This window comes from Vanacampus margaritifer, chromosome 1 (assembly GCF_051991255.1).
Source record: "Vanacampus margaritifer isolate UIUO_Vmar chromosome 1, RoL_Vmar_1.0, whole genome shotgun sequence".
Classification (NCBI taxonomy): domain Eukaryota; kingdom Metazoa; phylum Chordata; class Actinopteri; order Syngnathiformes; family Syngnathidae; genus Vanacampus; species Vanacampus margaritifer.
In genome coordinates this window covers 20567724-20585920 of record NC_135432.1, presented here as the reverse complement: position 1 = coordinate 20585920, position 18197 = coordinate 20567724, and the positions used below count along the sequence as shown (strand labels likewise).

Genomic DNA, 18197 nt, shown 5'->3' with positions numbered 1-18197 from the left:
GCTTAGTCTGTCTCTATAAAACATACACAGGGCAAGATACATTAACATCTAAGTTTAGCTCAAACGTGAACGAAGCTTCCTTTATGTCAGTTATGCGTTTAACTGAAAAGACAGTAAAGTAATAAATAAAACTCAGACTGGTTGACTGAAAAAATGTCATATTGAATGTGTTAAATGTGTTAGCAAAGCTAGCTATCACAGAGTACAGATACTGTCTGCAAAGTGGCTAATGTGTGAATATATGTCGTTAACTCAGCAAGTCTGTATGAATGTTGTTTTGCTTAACCCAAGTAATGACTTGACCCAACTTGCTTGAAATTTAATGGCGACTCGACTAGCTTGATTTTTGCCACTGCATCTCAATCTTGTAACTACTTGAGGAGTTAATCATCTTTTTAGGTCTCTCTCTCTCTGTCTCTTCTGTAAACAACGTCAACCCTTATCTGATTACCTGTGTTACATCTTGGGACTAAGAGGGGGGCAGTTGGTCAACTGTATCGAGATATCATGTGATTCTGGGAGGGACTTTTCTAGGACAAAGGATATTACCCACGAGCGGAGTGAGAAACGACACAGATGAGAAACGAGATGGAGCCGCAAGGCTCCAATCTCATCTGTCCACAAATTTGTGTAATAAATCCTTAAGGAAATATCTCTTTTCACAGATCTCATTGTATGTTTTGTTAATCAACGGCATGAACACGGAAATAGTAAGAATCCTTCATCCAACACTAGCTAGCTAGCTCCCCAAAAGATAAACAACCACCATGGGAGCTAGCTAGGGAGCTAGCTAAAAGGTACACAAGCACAATGGGAGCTAGCTAGCTATTTTTCTCCAATAGGTTAAATAAAAACACCAAATATTAGCTTGTGCATTTATTGCAGAGAGGATGTTCAGGGAAAGAATAACGGGAGAACAGGACGCTTTTTGCGTCCGCATTGTGGATTAATAATCTGCAACACGTCTCATGGAGCCAACAGTGGGGTGGAGGGCCACCCACTCGGCATGCCGCCTGTATTCGCCCTTCTCCAGCAGGTACTGGCGCCCCCTGTAATTAGGCTGCTCGTAGAAGACCCAGATGCCATCTTGCACGTGAGCCGAGTGAACGTCCCGATAGCGCCAGCGGTCCTGCAGGTTTGGCTGGTCCTCGCTGAATTCCATCATTTGGCCGTCAAAATCTGCCCGTTCGTAAATGCGAATCTTGTGCCTATTCGGAGGCTGGAGCACACAGAGAAGAAGTTTGGATGGCAAACGCAACTTCAACATTGCGTTTCTAGTGTGCCTATAAATTGGGGTTGTCAGACTTTTTAGGTCTGCGGACTCGCCTGAACAATGCAAAAATAAACATAACTAGCATGTTTAGCCCGAATTAAAGTGCTAAAATGTATTAAAAGTGGATTTATTTGAGAAAACTCACAATGTCAAAAATAATAAATTCATATTTCTTAGAAAAATAAAATTGTAATCTTACGAGAATAAAATCGTAATTTTCCAAGATAAAATAAAATACTATGATATTAAAGTAACATGAACCATAACATGAAGGGACATAAACTAGGGAGCATTGACAGCGATGATCAACTGTTTGAACAATTATGTACCAAACCAACCACTCGATTGATTAATCAGTCAAGCAACAAGTCAATGGATTGATTGTCTTTCTTCACTCATGCAGACAAATTCACTTGTGTAAGTTTGTAAAACATAACACTCATTGGCAAGACTTCAACTCATCTAAGCTCTCTGCATGCTCACCATGCATACTACCACCCACACTCTTCGTTCCAGCAATCTGTTTATTACCCTCTTTATTTACATCCGCACTACTTTTCAAACTTATTTTTATTCGTATGCCTAAAACGAATGGGAACTTGTGTAAAGCACAAAAATCCCACACATAGACACAAGACTTCAAATTAAAACCTTATCTGCACATATGGTGGAGAAGGCCAGAACGTACAGAACCCGCCCACAGCCAAAACACAGGTGAAGGATGAGTCACCATACACCGTTAAAATCTCATCAAGGCATGCGTTTGGAACACAAAATCTCACACAGTGAAGCTAATTAGTACACGAGTGAACAATAAATCCAGACATGGCCGTTATCATGATGTCAGCACTTCAAGGACTGACCAATCAGCGAGATTAGACCGATTTGTGCTCAAGCTATAAGTTGTGGTCTGAACCTTTTTGTTTGAAGAAACTTTTGACTCTGAAAAACTTGACCTCTTTTCACTTAAGCTTTAGAGCATTGATTAAGGTGTTGGAGTCGGAGGTTTAAGAACTCAATGTCATCTGGGCCTACCGGGGGTCGCTTTCCTAAAATAAACACCCACCAGAGACATAAATAGGGGAGCCCCACACTTAAAGTTCATAACAGAAGAAACACAACTTCAACAGCCAACAAGGGTCCAGTTGCCTCCAATCATCCATCCAATTTGCGGATTACCCCGACCTTGATGACTGACAATCCACTGATCCTCTTAATGCAGGACTTACGTGTCTGATCAGGCGGCAGGAGCGGATGGTGTCGTTAAAGCCGTTCCAGCTTTGGTAGTTTGGGTACTCGCCCTGCACCAGCACATACTGGTAGCCCATGTACTGGGGTCTCTCGTAGAGCACCCAGGTGCCGCCTTCCACCCGGATGGAATTGCAGCGGCTCACGTGGGAGGTGAGCTCAGGAGAGTCGCTGCCGCATTCATAGTAGCGGCCCTGGTAGTTCTTGTCCTCGTAGAAGAATATCTGCAAGGAGAAAATGGATATATAAAATAAATTTGTCCTCTGGAATGTTAAATATATATATATATATATATATATATCACCCAGCCAACCATCTATCTTTTGTCCCGGTCTTTTTTTTTCTCAACAGTCCCTCTTGATGAACAATTTCCCAATCAAATGTAACAGGTAAAACACGTTTTAAATCAATGTATTTGTTTTTGGTATTGACCAAATGTGTTGTTTCATGACAGACAACCTTTTACCCATCAAGAAGAAGAAAAAAAAAGTGTGACATGAAGCATCAAGCTAATTGCTCTGACCATGTTACTCATATTATCTGAAAAAAGTACACTGATATCAAAGTTGTATTTTTCTTATTATAGCTAAGTTTGTTATTGACCAGGTAGCAGAATAGCTAACCCAGCTAGCATGTATCTTGAACAAAAAGCCCAATATTAGCGTTGATTTGTAATCCTGTTACTATGACTGGAGGAATATTGTAATTAATTCAAATAAAATACAATTTTATTTAATCGTAAAGTATTCAGCACTATTTTTGAAAAAATGTTTTGCAGTTACCTGTACCGATATATGTATCAACTTGCACCAAATAGTACAATTAATACGACAAATGCAATACAGTATCTAATAAAAAGTGAACTAAAAAAACGGCAAAAATAAATAAATTGGATTGGTTTATGAGCTGTTTTTCTTGAAATATAACGTTCTGTTCTTCAAAAATGTTAGCATTAATTATACGGCACGTATAATATTCCATTCACTGTTTCACTGCTTTATATTTTGTATGTATAAAACTGACATAAAAGTCATCTTGGCATTCAAGGAGAAGTCGTACTCACCTTGCCTGTACGCTCCATAATGACTTAGTGCTTCCTATCAGTCCCGTCGAGTCAAAAGCCCTCAATGGCGCTGCCTTACAGCGGCTCCACTTTTATGTAAACTCTGATGAAATGCAATGCCAGTGGAACGATTCTCATTGAAATGAGCAGCCCATTAAGTTTGCCGCATTAGCTGAGGCTGCATTTGGCCTTTATATGTGTTGATACGGAAATTTTCAATGAATGCTGTCTGACTCTGGAAAACGATTCCATTTTTTTGCACCAAATTTATGCCAAGCCTCCTACAGTGCAGTAGTGTCATTCGTTGTTTTTGTTGTTGGTAACACATTAAAACATATAATCAGAGAAAAAAAAATGTGATTGAGGTATTCCCATGTAGGTTATTCAGAATGTTGAGAAGCTGTGACCCCTGCTTCCCCTGGACAATGAAATCATTGTTGTCAAAACAACCAGAAATCTCCACATTTGGCCCTGCCTGGAAATTATTATTGTTAACTTGTGTGAGGTAGTAAGAATGTTTAGAATGTAAAATTGTTTAGGACAGGTTCCTTCATGCTTGACAAGTCTTTATCGTGTTGAGATAGTTTGCATCAAAGCAAACCACAATGGCTTAATGTCATTGCTTAGTCATTTTGAAGGTATTTCAAATACAAATCCAATATTTTGAACAAAAACATTTTTAGACTACATAACAGAATTTTATTCAAATGACGTAGAAAGTTCTTTTATTATTATTGACTCATTAGATCGATGACTATATCATGAAATTATTCCTAAATTCAACAGCCATGTTTCACTATAAAATCCATATTGAATGTACTGTATGTACCAACTGTATGCCACAGTGTACTGTATGAAGTAATAAAGTACAAATACTTTGTTATTGTGCTTGATCATTTGCGTTTCTACACGTTTTGCTCTTGATCAATACATTTGTCAGCACAGATCTGTACTTTTTCCCCCTTACTTTGTCGAAATATACTCATTACCTCTTTCAACCTCCTCAGATGTAAACAAAAGACATAAACAGAGAATGTAAAGTCCACCATGGTTGATATCATGATTTATTGACTGAGATCTTGTGTGTCTGATGAGATATTGGAAAAGCAAGACATCCCCCATCCATCTGATTTTATTTTTATTCTTAGTAGAGCACTATGTAAGTTGATAAAGGGGAATCTATTTTGCATTTGAAGACCCCCCCAGTTATGCCAAGTTATCAAAACGAGTTGAACAGAATCATTTCTAAGTCTGTAATAAGAAGTCTGTACTTTTATACTTTTACCGAAGTACAGGCGGTTAATCAGTACTTTTACTTACTACACAAGTATCTGTACTACTTTATTATAAGTACACACAAAATTTCTGAACAACCTGTATCATTTATTTCACGAATGTGTTGGGAGGGGGTCTTTTAATAACTCACGAATAAACATGAATATAAATCATATATGAAAAATTCATAGATGATCAGTAAATGTGTGAGCCAAATGCTATGTAAATACCATCATCCAGTTATGCTGCACAAACATTGTATCCGAATGCTTGTCTACACACCCTTGTGTAATTGTAAATACGTCATGCAAGTAAACCAGCCAAATAGAAAGCGTCTGATGCAGTTGATCATTTATTGATGCATTGGGAGAGGAGACTAAAACTCTGTGATCCTGCGGAAGGAGCCAATGCCAGGAGAGGAGGCGGCCCAATCGGCGTGCTGCCGATACTCGCCCTGCTCCAGGAGGTACTGATGCCCTCTGTAGTTAGGCAGGTCGTAGAACACCCAGGCGCCGTCGCTCACCACGCAGGAGTAGGCCTCGCGCACCTTGTAGGTGTCGTACAGTGAGGCGCAGTCGTCGGTGCATTCCACCATCTGGCCGCCAAAGTTTGGCCTCTCGTACAGCCTCAGCTTCCACGCGTTGCCGTAAACCTATGAGACAACATGGATCTGAGGTAAGTCAATGGAAAAATACGGACATATCAAAGTTTTTCTGGTAAGAAAATGTTGGGGCAACTCATGAAAGACCATCCATTAAGGAAAAGAGCATATTTTGGAGTAGGAACTAGTTACCAGTTGGCCTGACCGCTCTCAAGCTCTGCAGAGCTTAAACTGTCAATAAAATTCTCTATGGCCAATGAGCTTGTATCAGCGGAGCCTTCTCTTAGCACCACCACCTCACAGCCTAATAAAATACTGTAAGGCAAGTCAAGGCAAGGAGTTTCTCTTGGAGCAGAATTTCAATAAAGCCGATATCGAGTCTTACGTTCTTGATTGCGCGGCAGGATTTGACGCTGTCGCTGAAGGCCATCCATTGCTGATTGTCGGCATACTCGCCCGGGCAGAGGATGTACTGGAAGCCCTTGTAGTTGGGCCTCTCGTAGATCACCCACACGCCGCTCTCCACCCGGATGGAGCTGCAGCGGGTGAAGTAGGAGTGCAGGTCCGCGCAGTCGCTGCTGCAGTTGTAGCAGCGGCCCTGGAATTTCTTCTCCTCGTAGAAGGTGATCTTTGAGAAAGAGAGGCAAGTGACAATGTGAGTCCAGCAAACCAATGGCAAGCTCTTGCCGTGCAATGTGCTTCATCTCACCTTCCCCATGTTGATGCTCGGCAATGCTCGGTCCTTGCTGATGCCCCGTCAAAGTATTTATCGATAAACAAAATGTGCAGAGTGAGGCGAGCCTTTGATACCCAGATGAGGCGGATTTACATATCAGCAAAACGTTTGATGGGCTTTTGTTCCTCTGCGATGATGAGCTGCTATCAAACGTGTGCTGGAAAAGTGGGGGCAGCGGTGCCTGTTGATGGGGGACGGGGCGGGTGGCAAAAAACATCTTTTGTTTTCTGCGCAGTCACACAAAAACTGTCTGTCAATGGGAAGCAACGAAAACAAACCAGAAGTTGCAAACTTGCCCCAAACATTGATTGTGAATGCTGAGAGTTGCTTTGGAGCAGCCAAAACTAAGTGAAGTGAAAACACTGAATTGCTTGACAAAATCATTTTACTGGCCATTTGCATTTTATCTTTTGAGGGAAAGGCCTATATTCAAGAAACACTAAAACTAGTCTAAACACAGCATTTTACAATTGTGTAATATAAAATAAGCAGCAAAATCCACCTGTTTTTTATCCCATGGGGCAGCCATTTTGCCTCTTGCTGTCGACTGAAAATGACATCACAATTCCTCAGGCCTCAGGTAACGACCAATTACGGCTCACTTGTTTTCTGAGTTTGGTCATGTGACGTTCGCAAGGCACTGTGATGTCATTTTCAGTCAACAGCAAGTGGCAAAATGTCCGCCTCCTGAGATATATAAAATTGTGTGGATTTTGCTGCTTAATTCATATTCTACAAACACAATTTCAATCAGAATACCGCGTTTAGACTAGTGGGTGCGCATAAACCATACTGTTAAGAAATTGTTGTGACATGCCCGTTAAAATGCAAGAAGAAAAATGACAGTCAGGCAGAGTCGTGGCCTAGTTTGTATCTCACTGAAGAAAGAAATTCTGAACATGTCTGTAGGCGAACATCTTTGCAGCCTTTTGGAACCTTCCTCACAAAACACTCTTGACATACGCACACCCTCACAAGCTTTCACAAGCTCAGTGAGATATGGGCTTTTAGGTTTTATTTTGAAACCTCTAACAATTGACTGGTCCCCAGTTAATGCCAATGCACATTTAGACAAACATGACTTTACACTCATCTTCACACCTATAGACACATTTTTGGTCCTTGATGAAGCTAACATGCTAACGTTTTTGGAATGTGAGAGGGGGAGAAAAAAAACTCCTAAAACTAGCTAACTACATGGCTATCTATCCAAGAAGTGTGTCGAGCATTAAGCTAAAATAAGAACCTGATTTCAGAAATTCACATTTCAGCTTGCTTTATTCAACAAATGACAGAGGAATCTAACAGGTGTCTGTGATGCGCCGGATGGAGCTCAGCCGGATGATGTTACTGGCTCCCAGCTCGCGGAGGTTGCGGTGCTCGCCTGGCTTCAGGTACAGCATCTTCCCGCGGAAGTTGGGCTGCTCAAACATCAGCCAGTGGCCCTCCATCACGTTGCAGGACTGACAGTCGGACATGCGCAAACGGTCCACGTTGTCGCAGTCGTCGGTCAGCTCGTGCATCTGGCCTCCAAAGTTCTCCTTCTCGTAGATTCTCACTCGGAACGCTCCTCTGTGCTGTGGGTCAAGTTGGAGCATGGTCACATACAAAACAAGCCAAGACGAAGTGTAGTTCTAAAGACTACCAGTGGTGGGAACTAACAAAGTACAAATATGTCTGACTGTACTGTACAGATGTCTAAACTTTCTACTCCTTACTTTGTCAAAATAGGCTGGTTATATTTTTCTGCGAATGACAACAGGGTGTAAAAAAGACGTAAGTAGAGAATGGTAAAGTCAATCGTGGTTGAGCGCTTCACTGATTGATTGAGATCTTGAGGACTCATAAGGTAAAACATGAACCAGGGGGCTTTAGCAATGACGGAGCAGATTTTGAGAAGCAAAATGTTTCTCATCCATAGCCTCATTTAGGAGGATTCTTTTGTTGTCGACTACAAAAATTATTTGTGGAGAATACGTTGTGCCAGCCTACAAACCACCAGCTTAAAAAATGATCTCAAATCACGTAAAGGTAAAGGGTATTTTTCTGTTAGCATCAGCTAATTTAGCTTTGTTGTTGTTGTTGTTAATCAGTTCACAACATTAGCCAAGCTTTGTGGGCAGTTGTTATATAAGTCCAGCCAATGTCAACATCCAGGTCATTTTATTCTCAAGGTGTTTAATTGATCGCAACTGGACTGTCCTGGTTTAGAAGACGTTTCACTTCTTATCTGAGCAGGCTTCATCACTTCATGCACAAGGGTAGTTAGGACAGCACTAGCCTAGGGAAAGGTGTGGAAACCCAACTAAAGTATTTATCTTTGAAGGGATAAATAGTGGTGTTTTCACACCAACCACCTGAGAACTAACTAACATGTGACATGTAGAGGGAAATTATTTTGCATGCAAAGCATACTTTTATACTGAAGTACATTTTAAAGTATCTGCTTTTTGACTTTTAGAGTCAAATCAGTACTACTTCTACCAGACTTTTTTGCTTCAGCCAACCAATCAAATCACTAAATAACCATATTTAGTAACACATATCCAACCAACTAGCTAATCAGCCAACCAGTTAACCAAACCACCAAAACAACCAATCGTGGGATCAACTGCATCTAAAGGCCTTCCAGCAACTGGTGCCTTTAAGAAATACATTTAGCTTCCGGTCATATATGCACTTACCAAAGGGATCATACGAGAGGATCTGATGCAGTCACTCATATTGGTTCCCATCAGACGCTGGCTGTCCGGATACTCGCCCCTTCTGACCAGCACCTGTTGACCCTTGAAGTTGGGCTTCTCATAGACCATGAAGAGGCCGCTCTCCACCCGGCAGGAGTTGCACCTGCTCAGGTAGGTGGTCAGCTCAGGGCAGTCGCTGCTGGTCTCGTAGGAGCGACCCTGAAAGTTGCGGTCCTCGTAGAAGATGATCTGTGAAAAATATTTGTAAGTGGAGAGTCAGTAAGATCCATTTTTTGAAAAACAAGGATTCAGATCGTGGTTTGTGCTTCACCATTGCTCACTTACCCTTCCCATGGTCATGGTATTTGTGAGATAACGGCAGATGTACAGCTTGGGCATCAAGCCTGGTCCCGTTTTATACATCTCGCGAGCCTAATGCTAAAGCCCTGGAATCATCACTCTATATTGTGTGCCGGGCTGTATGACTATAGGGTGACAGACTTCACTCTACTGTATGTCAGAATGTGGCTTTTGTTACAATCGGATGTTTAATGCTGCAAAAATCAAGGATGGACATCAATGTGGTTTGCCTAACACAAAAGGCCTGAAACCAGCTGGAAACTCCTCCATACAGGATACATTGTACAGTTAGTAAGAGGTCATCTGAGGAGCACGGAGCTTCTGTGATGAGCTTGCATTCCCTCTCCAAAATGCAGCCTGCGTACAATAGCAGCTGCAGCGGTCGGCGAAAGAATGCAGGCCTGCTGCACTTTTGATGAGTCATGAGGTTTGACACAAAGGTGCCCAAGGTTGTCTGAGGCCGAGGGTCACTATAAAAGGGGCTCAGTTGTTGGCATGGGTGCAACAACTACAAGCGTCACCATGGGCAGGGTAAGAGCCATCCCATTGTTGTTACACGTTGTTTTGAATCATGACGGTAAAGCTTTTCATCTTTGATGCTTTGTGTCTTCCCGCAGATCATTTTCTTCGAGGAGAAGAACTTCCAGGGACGCTCTTACGAGTGCAGTAGCGACTGCTCCGACATCCACCTGCACCTGAGCCGCTGCAGTTCTTGCCGGGTGGAGAATGGCTGCTTCGTCCTGTACGACCGCTCCAACTTCATCGGTAACCAAGTGTTCCTGAAGAGGGGCGAGTACTCCGACCTGATGCGTGTCGGGAGCGTGACCGGCGTCGGGACGGTGGTGATGGACACCGTTCGCTCGTGCCGTCTCATCCCCATGGTAAAATTACATTCCCGGGGTCGGTGCTATATTTTAGACTGAGTGGCTCACATCGCATCTGTTTGGGGTCCAACAGCACAGGGGACAGTTCAGGGTGAAGATCTACGAGCTGGAGAATTTCGGGGGCCAGATGCAGGAGCTGCTTGAGGACTGCGAGTCCCTGCAGGACCGCCTGTACATGTCCGACTGCCAGTCCTGCAACGTGATGGAGGGCCACTGGCTGCTGTTTGAGCAGCCCAACTTCCGTGGGCGTGTGATCTACGTGAGGCCTGGGGAGCACAGGAGCCTGCGGGAGAGCGGCCTGAGCAGCGTTATGAAAATCAGCTCCATTAAACGTATCATGGATGTGTGCTGATTACCAGTCGTGTCAAAATAAATTCAATATACTGAAGACTCATTTGAAAATGACCTGTGCTTTCTTTGTGTGGCCTTAAACTTCATAATGATTACAGAGGTTATCCCCATGTAGTCAATCATTATTAGGTCTGTTTTTGTTATCAAAAGAAAAAGAAAAAGAAAAAAAGTTACAGATAATGAATCCAGATGGAAAATGGTGGAAGGTCCAGCGAATCGTGGCCTCCTCAGAGCATGAAGCCTCTTGTGATCACTGAGCAACACGGTTAAAACGTTGAAGATTCCACAGCGTTACAGAAAATAAAGGTTGTCGATAGTCATTAATCATCTTAGGAAAAAGAGCATACTAGTACCGTACAGGACTTCAAACTAATTTGATGAAAAAGAATGCTCAAATACCAATTGAAGATACCATTAGCTTTTGTTTTCCTTTTGCAAAAACACAGTATCATCACGTTGGGTGGTGCGCTGTTGTTCTCGTGAAGCCGAGCCCCAAGTGGCGGTCACAATAGAGAATGAGGGCAAACAAAAGCAACGTCAATTGACCACATAGAAAAAAGAGCAATGTTGCGCTGACGCACCGAATCTAAATAGGTGTTCCATTGAAGAGACATTGTAAAAAAGCTGCTGCTTGGTGAGCACTCCTCTTGTTTTCTTCCAATAGATAAAATGTGTTTAATCAGTATAAAATACAGTACAGTGCAAATGCTATGCCATAATGAAAATACATACACCCTCTCCAGAAGGAACCATGAGGCCAATTCTAAGCTAGCAGTATACACAATAAATCAACACACAGCCGTTCCTGTCTAAACTATTGTCAACAAAAGTGAGTACACCCCTAAGTGAAACTGTCCATGAATCATTCTTGTGTTGTCCTATGAAAAGACACAATCATATATTTATTTATTTAAATTTAAAAAAATAATAATAATATTTCCGGAGAGCTCAGTATTGTTCATTCATCATGTCATCATCATTGCTCTTGCTCTCTTTTTTTTTTTGTATGTGGGTGAGTATGTGTATGTGTATGTGCATGTGCGTGTGTGTGCGTGCGTATGAGTGTGTATTCATTAGTTCACCTAAAACCTATTAAAAAATCCCATACCGTTCACCTAAATCAAACACTTCAGAACCCAGCCAGAGCTGTGAGGCCGTCAGGAGACCAGAGGAAGGACCAAAGAAATGAAAGGAAAGTGAAATCCAGTGAAACACCACTCACCACCCACCACCCACCGGGCCACCAATCAGAGTCCTTCACCAACCCCAGAAACATCTAAATTCCAACAAATCAGGAAGACCTCAAGAGACCAAAGGAGAGACTGAGGAAAGGAAGGAAGGACAGACAAAGCAGAGTGAGATCCACAGACACCAGCCATATATTTATAAAAATGTGAAGTGTGTAGATTTTTAACATCTTACCTCAGATATGATGAAGAAAACTTTGGCTTGTGTGTTCTTGTTGCTCTTCTAAAGAAGAGTTCTCAAATGTGCTGGGTCCAGACATTCCTTTACAGGTGCGATTTTTTTGTCTCTCAAGGACCTCCCTCATCATCCTAAAAACAATTAAATATAACTAGTGTGTGTACTTAAATGGCATAAGAATTCAAATGTTGCTCATTTAGAGAAAAGGGTTGCAATATTACGATAACATTCATATACAGTATTTTAAAGGAAAACTTTAAATGTGCGTTTTAAATGTTAAAAGAAAACAGGGTGTAATGTTAAGCATACATTCATATTTATTTAAGAAAAAAGAATCTTTACCAGTACAATAATAACAAAATAATTTCGGCCTTTACATTTTGCAGGGGGACTAACTATGGAAATCGGCCTTGTGACTGTAAAACTATAGTGCATTAACATTTTTTTGTATATTGAAATGTTCATTAATGTATTATGTCCCCTATCTATCTATCTATCTATCTATCTATCTATCTATCTATCTATCTATCTATCTATCTACCTAATGAATAGGGACAAAAGGGACAAATTATGCTTTTAAAAGCACATTTCCCATGGTAGCTCATTTCACCCACACGCACGCATGCACTAATAATGCTATGAGGATGACCATGCATAACATTAACTGCAAAATGAACTTTTATCTCAGTCACGAGTTTAGCCATATTGTGTATGGTGAGTTGGTGGAAGGGATATTTGTTCGGAAGATATAAATAACTCACATTATGTTGTAGCGGCAGCTACCAAGAAGTTCAGCGTAGCATGCCCGCAGGATCAACTCTTAGCTGAAACTTTTTCTTTGTTAAAGATAAATCGGATCTTCAGCAAGACAAGTATGTTCCAAACCGTAAATACCGGTTGCCACTTACTTCCTCCTTTCGTCCGTGAACCCTTTTAATAACTCATTCACTCCCAGCCATTTTCATTAAAGCAATCCCCTTCACCCCCAGCTGTTTTACTGGATTTTGACTGATTTTGCGTGACCCACAGAATATTGTGTTTTATTGCTATAAAAACATGGAACCTAACAAAAGAAAGATTAGAGTGTCTTCTTTCATCAGGAAAAAAATTATATTTCTATCTGTTTCCCTTTTGCAGAAATTAGCATTAGAGTATAGCTAAGTTTCATCATCATTCACAAATCTATTTAGAATTCTAAAGTAATTGAGGGGTTTTTCAACATGGTCCTGGTTCATTTCCTATGCTATGCTGCCACCTGCTATCCGTTTGTGTAATAACTACCTTTCTTCAACTGTTCTTTGCAGTTGAGAGGCTGCATCAAACCCTTCTGTATGCTCTAGCATGAAAAAAAATTCCCCAAAAAAAAAAAGGAAAAATACGTCTTTGGGACACTTAAAGCATTTAAAATAGAACGTATTTATACGTTTTTTGGGAGCAAATTAGTTAAAAAGGCCATGTGCTCGACACGACATCGACAAGTCACAGGTCTTGAAAAAAGGTATTCTTTCTCTCTCTCTCTCTCTCTCTCTATCTGGCTGTCATCGTAGGAATTGTAATCCCTCGAAATAATCCCCATTTTTGATAAATGTACCTGTAATCGGATTACATGTTTTTTTCTGTAACTGTAACGGGATACAGTTTTGTAATCTGATTACGTAACGGCTGTACATGTATTCCATTACTCCCAAAACCTTCCAGCAAACAAATCCTAAGAAGTTGAAAAATGGTCCTTCTTCTTTGAAATGAACATAACGTTGAACTATAATGGGCGGCCCCACAGTGGAAAGTGGAATTACGTCCAAAAAACAACAGCAATACTAAGTTATTGCTGAACTAACAAATCCACAAAATAGCGGGACCACAAACCAAGAGAGAACCTGCGAGGGAAGGGAGTTTATTGTAAATCGGTAGCATATATGTCAAAGAGTAGATTGGCAGAATCAAAATAATGAAGTCCCTGGCTTTTACATTTGACAAGTTTTATATGTTTTAGCCATGAAAAGATATCTGTGCCTCTTCTGGCTGGAATATATCTCATGGGGTCATTGTGCACACTGGAACGAGAAGCATTAGCCACCAGATAGCTTGCGAGCTAACAGGCTCCGAGTCCTGGACATTCTCTTGGGCCGAAGGACGGCCTAATCCAACAGATTTCAAGCTCGTGTCATCACCACCTCGCTTGAGAATTGATATACCAACACCACCAAGATGATCTATAAATTGCAGCATCCAGAGAAGATGCATTTACGGATTGTAGGGATAGTTAGCTGGCTAGCTAAAAATGCGTGTCAATGAAAAAAAGTTTAGTAGTTCTCAGTCTTTGCACGTGTTTACAGCAGTTAAATGTATCCAGAAACAAATTTTCTGAATTCACTTCACAGGTGGGTCTTCCCACTAAACATCCGACGTCCAATGGACCTCCAGATCCTGTACGAATCGCGTCGGCCGGTCGAGGACCGCATTTCTACGTCCACATGACCGCCAAAATAGTTTGACATATGGACGTCTAACCATGGCCAAATATGGACGTTGATCTGATGTTCCATACTCACCATTGCGCATACAAAAATATGTAGCCTATGTTAATATACTTTTTTAAACTTCTCAATGTATTTATTGCTTGCTTTTTTATTTTATTTATTTTTTGTCTTAAATTTAATCTATCCCAAAGGATTAGATTTTTTTTTTTATGGCATCAATAAAATAATTCAAGACAGATAGGTATTGTTAAAATGTGATTGTGGCTCTGTAAAGAAAAACAACAGTTTTTGAGCAAGCCCACCAGTACTTTCTGTCAATAATTTCATCTTTTAATTTTTTACAGACAGATTTTTTGACAGAACTTTCTGTTTTGTGGATGTGAAGAAACTGTTTTTACTCCATCGTTGCCTTGTATTGAAACACGTAAGAGGCCTACGTTCTGACATTAACCTTTTTTTTTTAAATATCATACTTATATTTAGAAGTGTTTCTAAATAAATGTTCATTGCAAAACAAAGACTTGTCCTAAATTTTCCAGTATATTGTTTGTTTTCAATTATGCACACGCACATCTACAGCAAGTTGCATTTGATTACCATTTCTCCTGACAAGCCCTAATGTACATTTAGAAGCATGCCAATGATTGTAGTCTGGCCTTGAACACATCACAGGGAGGGATGAAAAGTCCTTGGATGTCGCCAGAGACCAGCAGAGGTGGAAGAACTTATTGTACTGTACCTATTCAAATACATTGTAACAAACTGGGTTCGGACGCTATATTTTGATTTCTGTATTGAGCATTTTCATACAATGATTTCACATTTTAAATCATTAAGTAGCCTATATAAAATTGTTGTATATAAGGCGCCAAAAGGACGTCCACACGACCTATTTTGAAGCCGATTTCAACTTTGCACAGACGTCTTATAGATATCGCTAAAGTACGTTGAAATGACATTGACGAAATGTGACGTATTTTCTACGTATGGCCATTACGTAGAAACGACGTTGTTTCTACGGCGGCTTGCTCAGTGGGTTATGTGAATAACTTTTGGAGGGGTGCGGATAAGAGTCTGATTCTTGCTATACTGTAGCAACACTATAGACAGTTTTGGCAAAGGTAAAGCAAAAAGCTCCACAAACTCAGAAAATGCAAAAATATGTATTGTTGGTGGCAAAGTGCTGACCTGCCCTTGTCATTGTCACAACGCACAATGACACAGGTCAACGGCGGGTTATAAAGAGCCAGAAGCGACGGCTGTAGTGTGACTGTGACCGGGTCAGTGACACAATGGGCAAGGTGAGGCTTTTGCTGTGTCTTTTTCAGGGTTATTCCCCGGTCATGTCCAACGTAACGCCGTACCATCCCGTCCAGATTCAGGTTCTGGATTTTATTGAACTTTTCTCGCACCCGTCTGCTTGTAGATTACCTTTTATGAGGATCGAAATTTCCAGGGTCGCTCCTACGAGTGCAGCAGTGAATGTTCCGACCTGCACTCGCACTTCAGTCGCTGCAACTCCATCAGGGTGGAAAGTGGAGAATGGATGGTGTACGAGAAACCAAACTTTTCGGGTTATCAGTACTTTCTGAGGAAAGGCGACTATCCGGACTACCAACGCTGGATGGGATTTAACAACTGCGTTAGATCCTGCCACGTGATTCCTAAGGTACATTTCGGCAGGGAACCAAGTAATCTAAGCATGTATTCCATAATGCTACTAGTTGCACTCTTACGCTCTTTGTCCCTTGAGGCCCACATACTATTACACTTCTTAAGACAATTTGCCTGACTAGTAGAACAACTAGGGCGTATTAGTAGAATGACTACGATACACTAGACAACTAGTCTTCTAGGGAGATTTTTTTCCACTACTGCCTTCCATTACTGTACATATAAGTCATTTGAGCATCTATTTGATATCAGTTTATGGTCCATGCACTAGTATGCACTTTGTCTTCACTAGTAAGACAGTTCAGTACTAGGGTAATGAGCTGACTAGTAGAATGACTGCTTTACTGGAGGTTTTTTTCCCACTACTGACTTCCACTACTACATGACATTTCTGTGCACTAGTAGAATGACCAGTGCGCTGTGTGCACTACATTTTAATAGTGAAGCAAAATTGTGCACTCCACCGGTAGTACTCTAAAATTATAAAATTCTACCAGTTAGTGCTGCATGAGTTGTACTAGTAGCATGCAGATGTAAACTAGTGCACAGCAGAGGAAAAAAGCCACTAGTGAGAAATAGTGCCCTTCTACTAGTGCGTCCTAGTGTTCTACCAGTTAGAAAAATGTCGTATGTTATTGCCAGTTATTAGAAAAGACTTCACTAGTAAGTTTTTCTACTAGTGCACTGAACCAATTGAATAAGTAGGGTGCAGTAAATAGAACAACGATTTCTTTCTAGTGACAATTACTGCACACTAGTAGGACAATTTTGGCACACTAGTAAGACAACTCCTGATGCCATAATATGCACTAGTTGACAACTGTGTGCTACTAGTGCTACTAGTGACATTACAACACTTTACTAGTTAACATCGAATGCTTCACTTGTAGAACTAGTAGCGTTCACCGATGTGAACTAGTGTGGTTAATTGTCTTATTAGTGATGGCAAAAAAACGTACTAGTACAAATACAATGCAGCACACTAGTAGGAAATTGAATGAATGCTTAAATGCTAAATATATCACCACTAAGACTGCATTTCGACATCTACTAATGTATCATTTTTTGGGGTTTGCTCAGCTTCAAGGTTCTCACAGAATTGTCATCTACGAGCGCCCTGAGTTCAAGGGTCAAGCGATGGAACTGACCGACGACTGCCCTTCTGTGTACGAACGCTTCCACCAAAACGAAATCTACTCCTGCCACGATCTGGAAAGCCACTGGATCCTCTACGAGCACCCCCACTACAGGGGGCGTCAGTATCTGGTGCGCCCCGGGAAATACAGGCGCTTTAACGAATGGGGGAGCTCCAGTGCGAGGGTGGGTTCCATCAAACGGATCAACCTGTAGGAGACAGGCCTTCATGATCTTCACACAAATGGATGACTGTTAATAAACACCAGAATAAAAATCCACAGTGACTACTTTTGCTTGGTGTGATCAAGTTTCTCAAAAACACAAACGAAATGTGGAAAACCCTTGCTTTACCACGGAGAAAAATGACATTGCTACTAGCGACACAATGGAGTTTAATTTGTTCTCGGAACATTTGTTTTCAAATCATCTTTCCCCTTTGAAATGAATGGAAATGCCATTAATCTGTTCCAGCCTTCACAAATTTATTTTTTTTTTTATGAAAATGAAATATAGAAAATAGCACTCTTTTATTGTACGTTATATAAAAATATGGTAATGACATAATTAAATAGAAATAAAAATTATTATTATAAAGTTAGATTGATTGTGTTGTGGAATTTTCAGCAGTTTGGCGAGATGAACGAAACAGTCTGGAAAACAATTTGTCTTTTGGGCTTCTTTATATTTGAAGCTTCAAATGTACACAAGTCTAACAGAGCAGTCTACAAGATCGTGGTCTGTGAGAGAGTGTGCAGTAAGAATCACGGGAAGATTCTTTATGCTGCCTAGTTAGGAATTTGGGAGAAAAAGGGAGGCAGGAAGGCAAGCAGTCTGTTCCGAGCAAGCTTATCAGTTCAAGGTCACTTTGGTATTGCTTCATGTACAAGGAATGAAAAGATCTTTGTTAACGAAAATACAGGTGTCCACAATACAGTGAGTAGGCTAAAAACGTATGTTATTATTTGTTGAATAATTATTTTCCCCCTTTGGAATTTTTTCTACGGAA

The 18197-nt window shown here is 40.9% G+C and overlaps 5 protein-coding genes across 5 annotated transcripts; 2 read left to right on the top strand and 3 right to left on the bottom strand.

The window, feature by feature from the left end:
* Window positions 1–863: 863 nt before the first annotated feature.
* On the bottom strand, window positions 864–3752 carry LOC144061391 (gamma-crystallin M2-like). Its single transcript, XM_077581799.1, has 3 exons — window positions 3585–3752; window positions 2503–2745; window positions 864–1219 (listed from the first exon to the last, which is right to left on the bottom strand). The coding sequence occupies exons 1-3, from the start codon at window positions 3600–3602 to the stop codon at window positions 947–949; spliced, it is 534 nt and encodes a 177-aa protein (XP_077437925.1). The 5' UTR covers window positions 3603–3752; the 3' UTR covers window positions 864–946.
* A 1441-nt stretch (window positions 3753–5193) lies between these two features.
* LOC144061400 (gamma-crystallin M2-like) lies at window positions 5194–6335 on the bottom strand. The gene is made up of 3 exons (XM_077581812.1): window positions 6170–6335; window positions 5846–6088; window positions 5194–5511 (listed from the first exon to the last, which is right to left on the bottom strand). Exons 1-3 carry the CDS (start codon window positions 6176–6178, stop codon window positions 5236–5238), a joined length of 528 nt encoding a protein of 175 aa, XP_077437938.1. The 5' UTR covers window positions 6179–6335; the 3' UTR covers window positions 5194–5235.
* A 1120-nt stretch (window positions 6336–7455) lies between these two features.
* On the bottom strand, window positions 7456–10306 carry LOC144061376 (gamma-crystallin M3-like). The gene is made up of 3 exons (XM_077581776.1): window positions 9226–10306; window positions 8881–9129; window positions 7456–7773 (listed from the first exon to the last, which is right to left on the bottom strand). Exons 1-3 carry the CDS (start codon window positions 9301–9303, stop codon window positions 7498–7500), a joined length of 603 nt encoding a protein of 200 aa, XP_077437902.1. The 5' UTR covers window positions 9304–10306; the 3' UTR covers window positions 7456–7497.
* LOC144061385 (gamma-crystallin M3-like) lies at window positions 9631–10518 on the top strand. The gene is made up of 3 exons (XM_077581787.1): window positions 9631–9771; window positions 9858–10121; window positions 10198–10518. Exons 1-3 carry the CDS (start codon window positions 9736–9738, stop codon window positions 10474–10476), a joined length of 579 nt encoding a protein of 192 aa, XP_077437913.1. The 5' UTR covers window positions 9631–9735; the 3' UTR covers window positions 10477–10518.
* Window positions 10519–15535: 5017 nt separating this feature from the next.
* On the top strand, window positions 15536–17469 carry LOC144061407 (gamma-crystallin M2-like). The gene is made up of 3 exons (XM_077581840.1): window positions 15536–15681; window positions 15807–16049; window positions 17135–17469. The coding sequence occupies exons 1-3, from the start codon at window positions 15673–15675 to the stop codon at window positions 17402–17404; spliced, it is 522 nt and encodes a 173-aa protein (XP_077437966.1). The 5' UTR covers window positions 15536–15672; the 3' UTR covers window positions 17405–17469.
* Window positions 17470–18197: the final 728 nt, after the last annotated feature.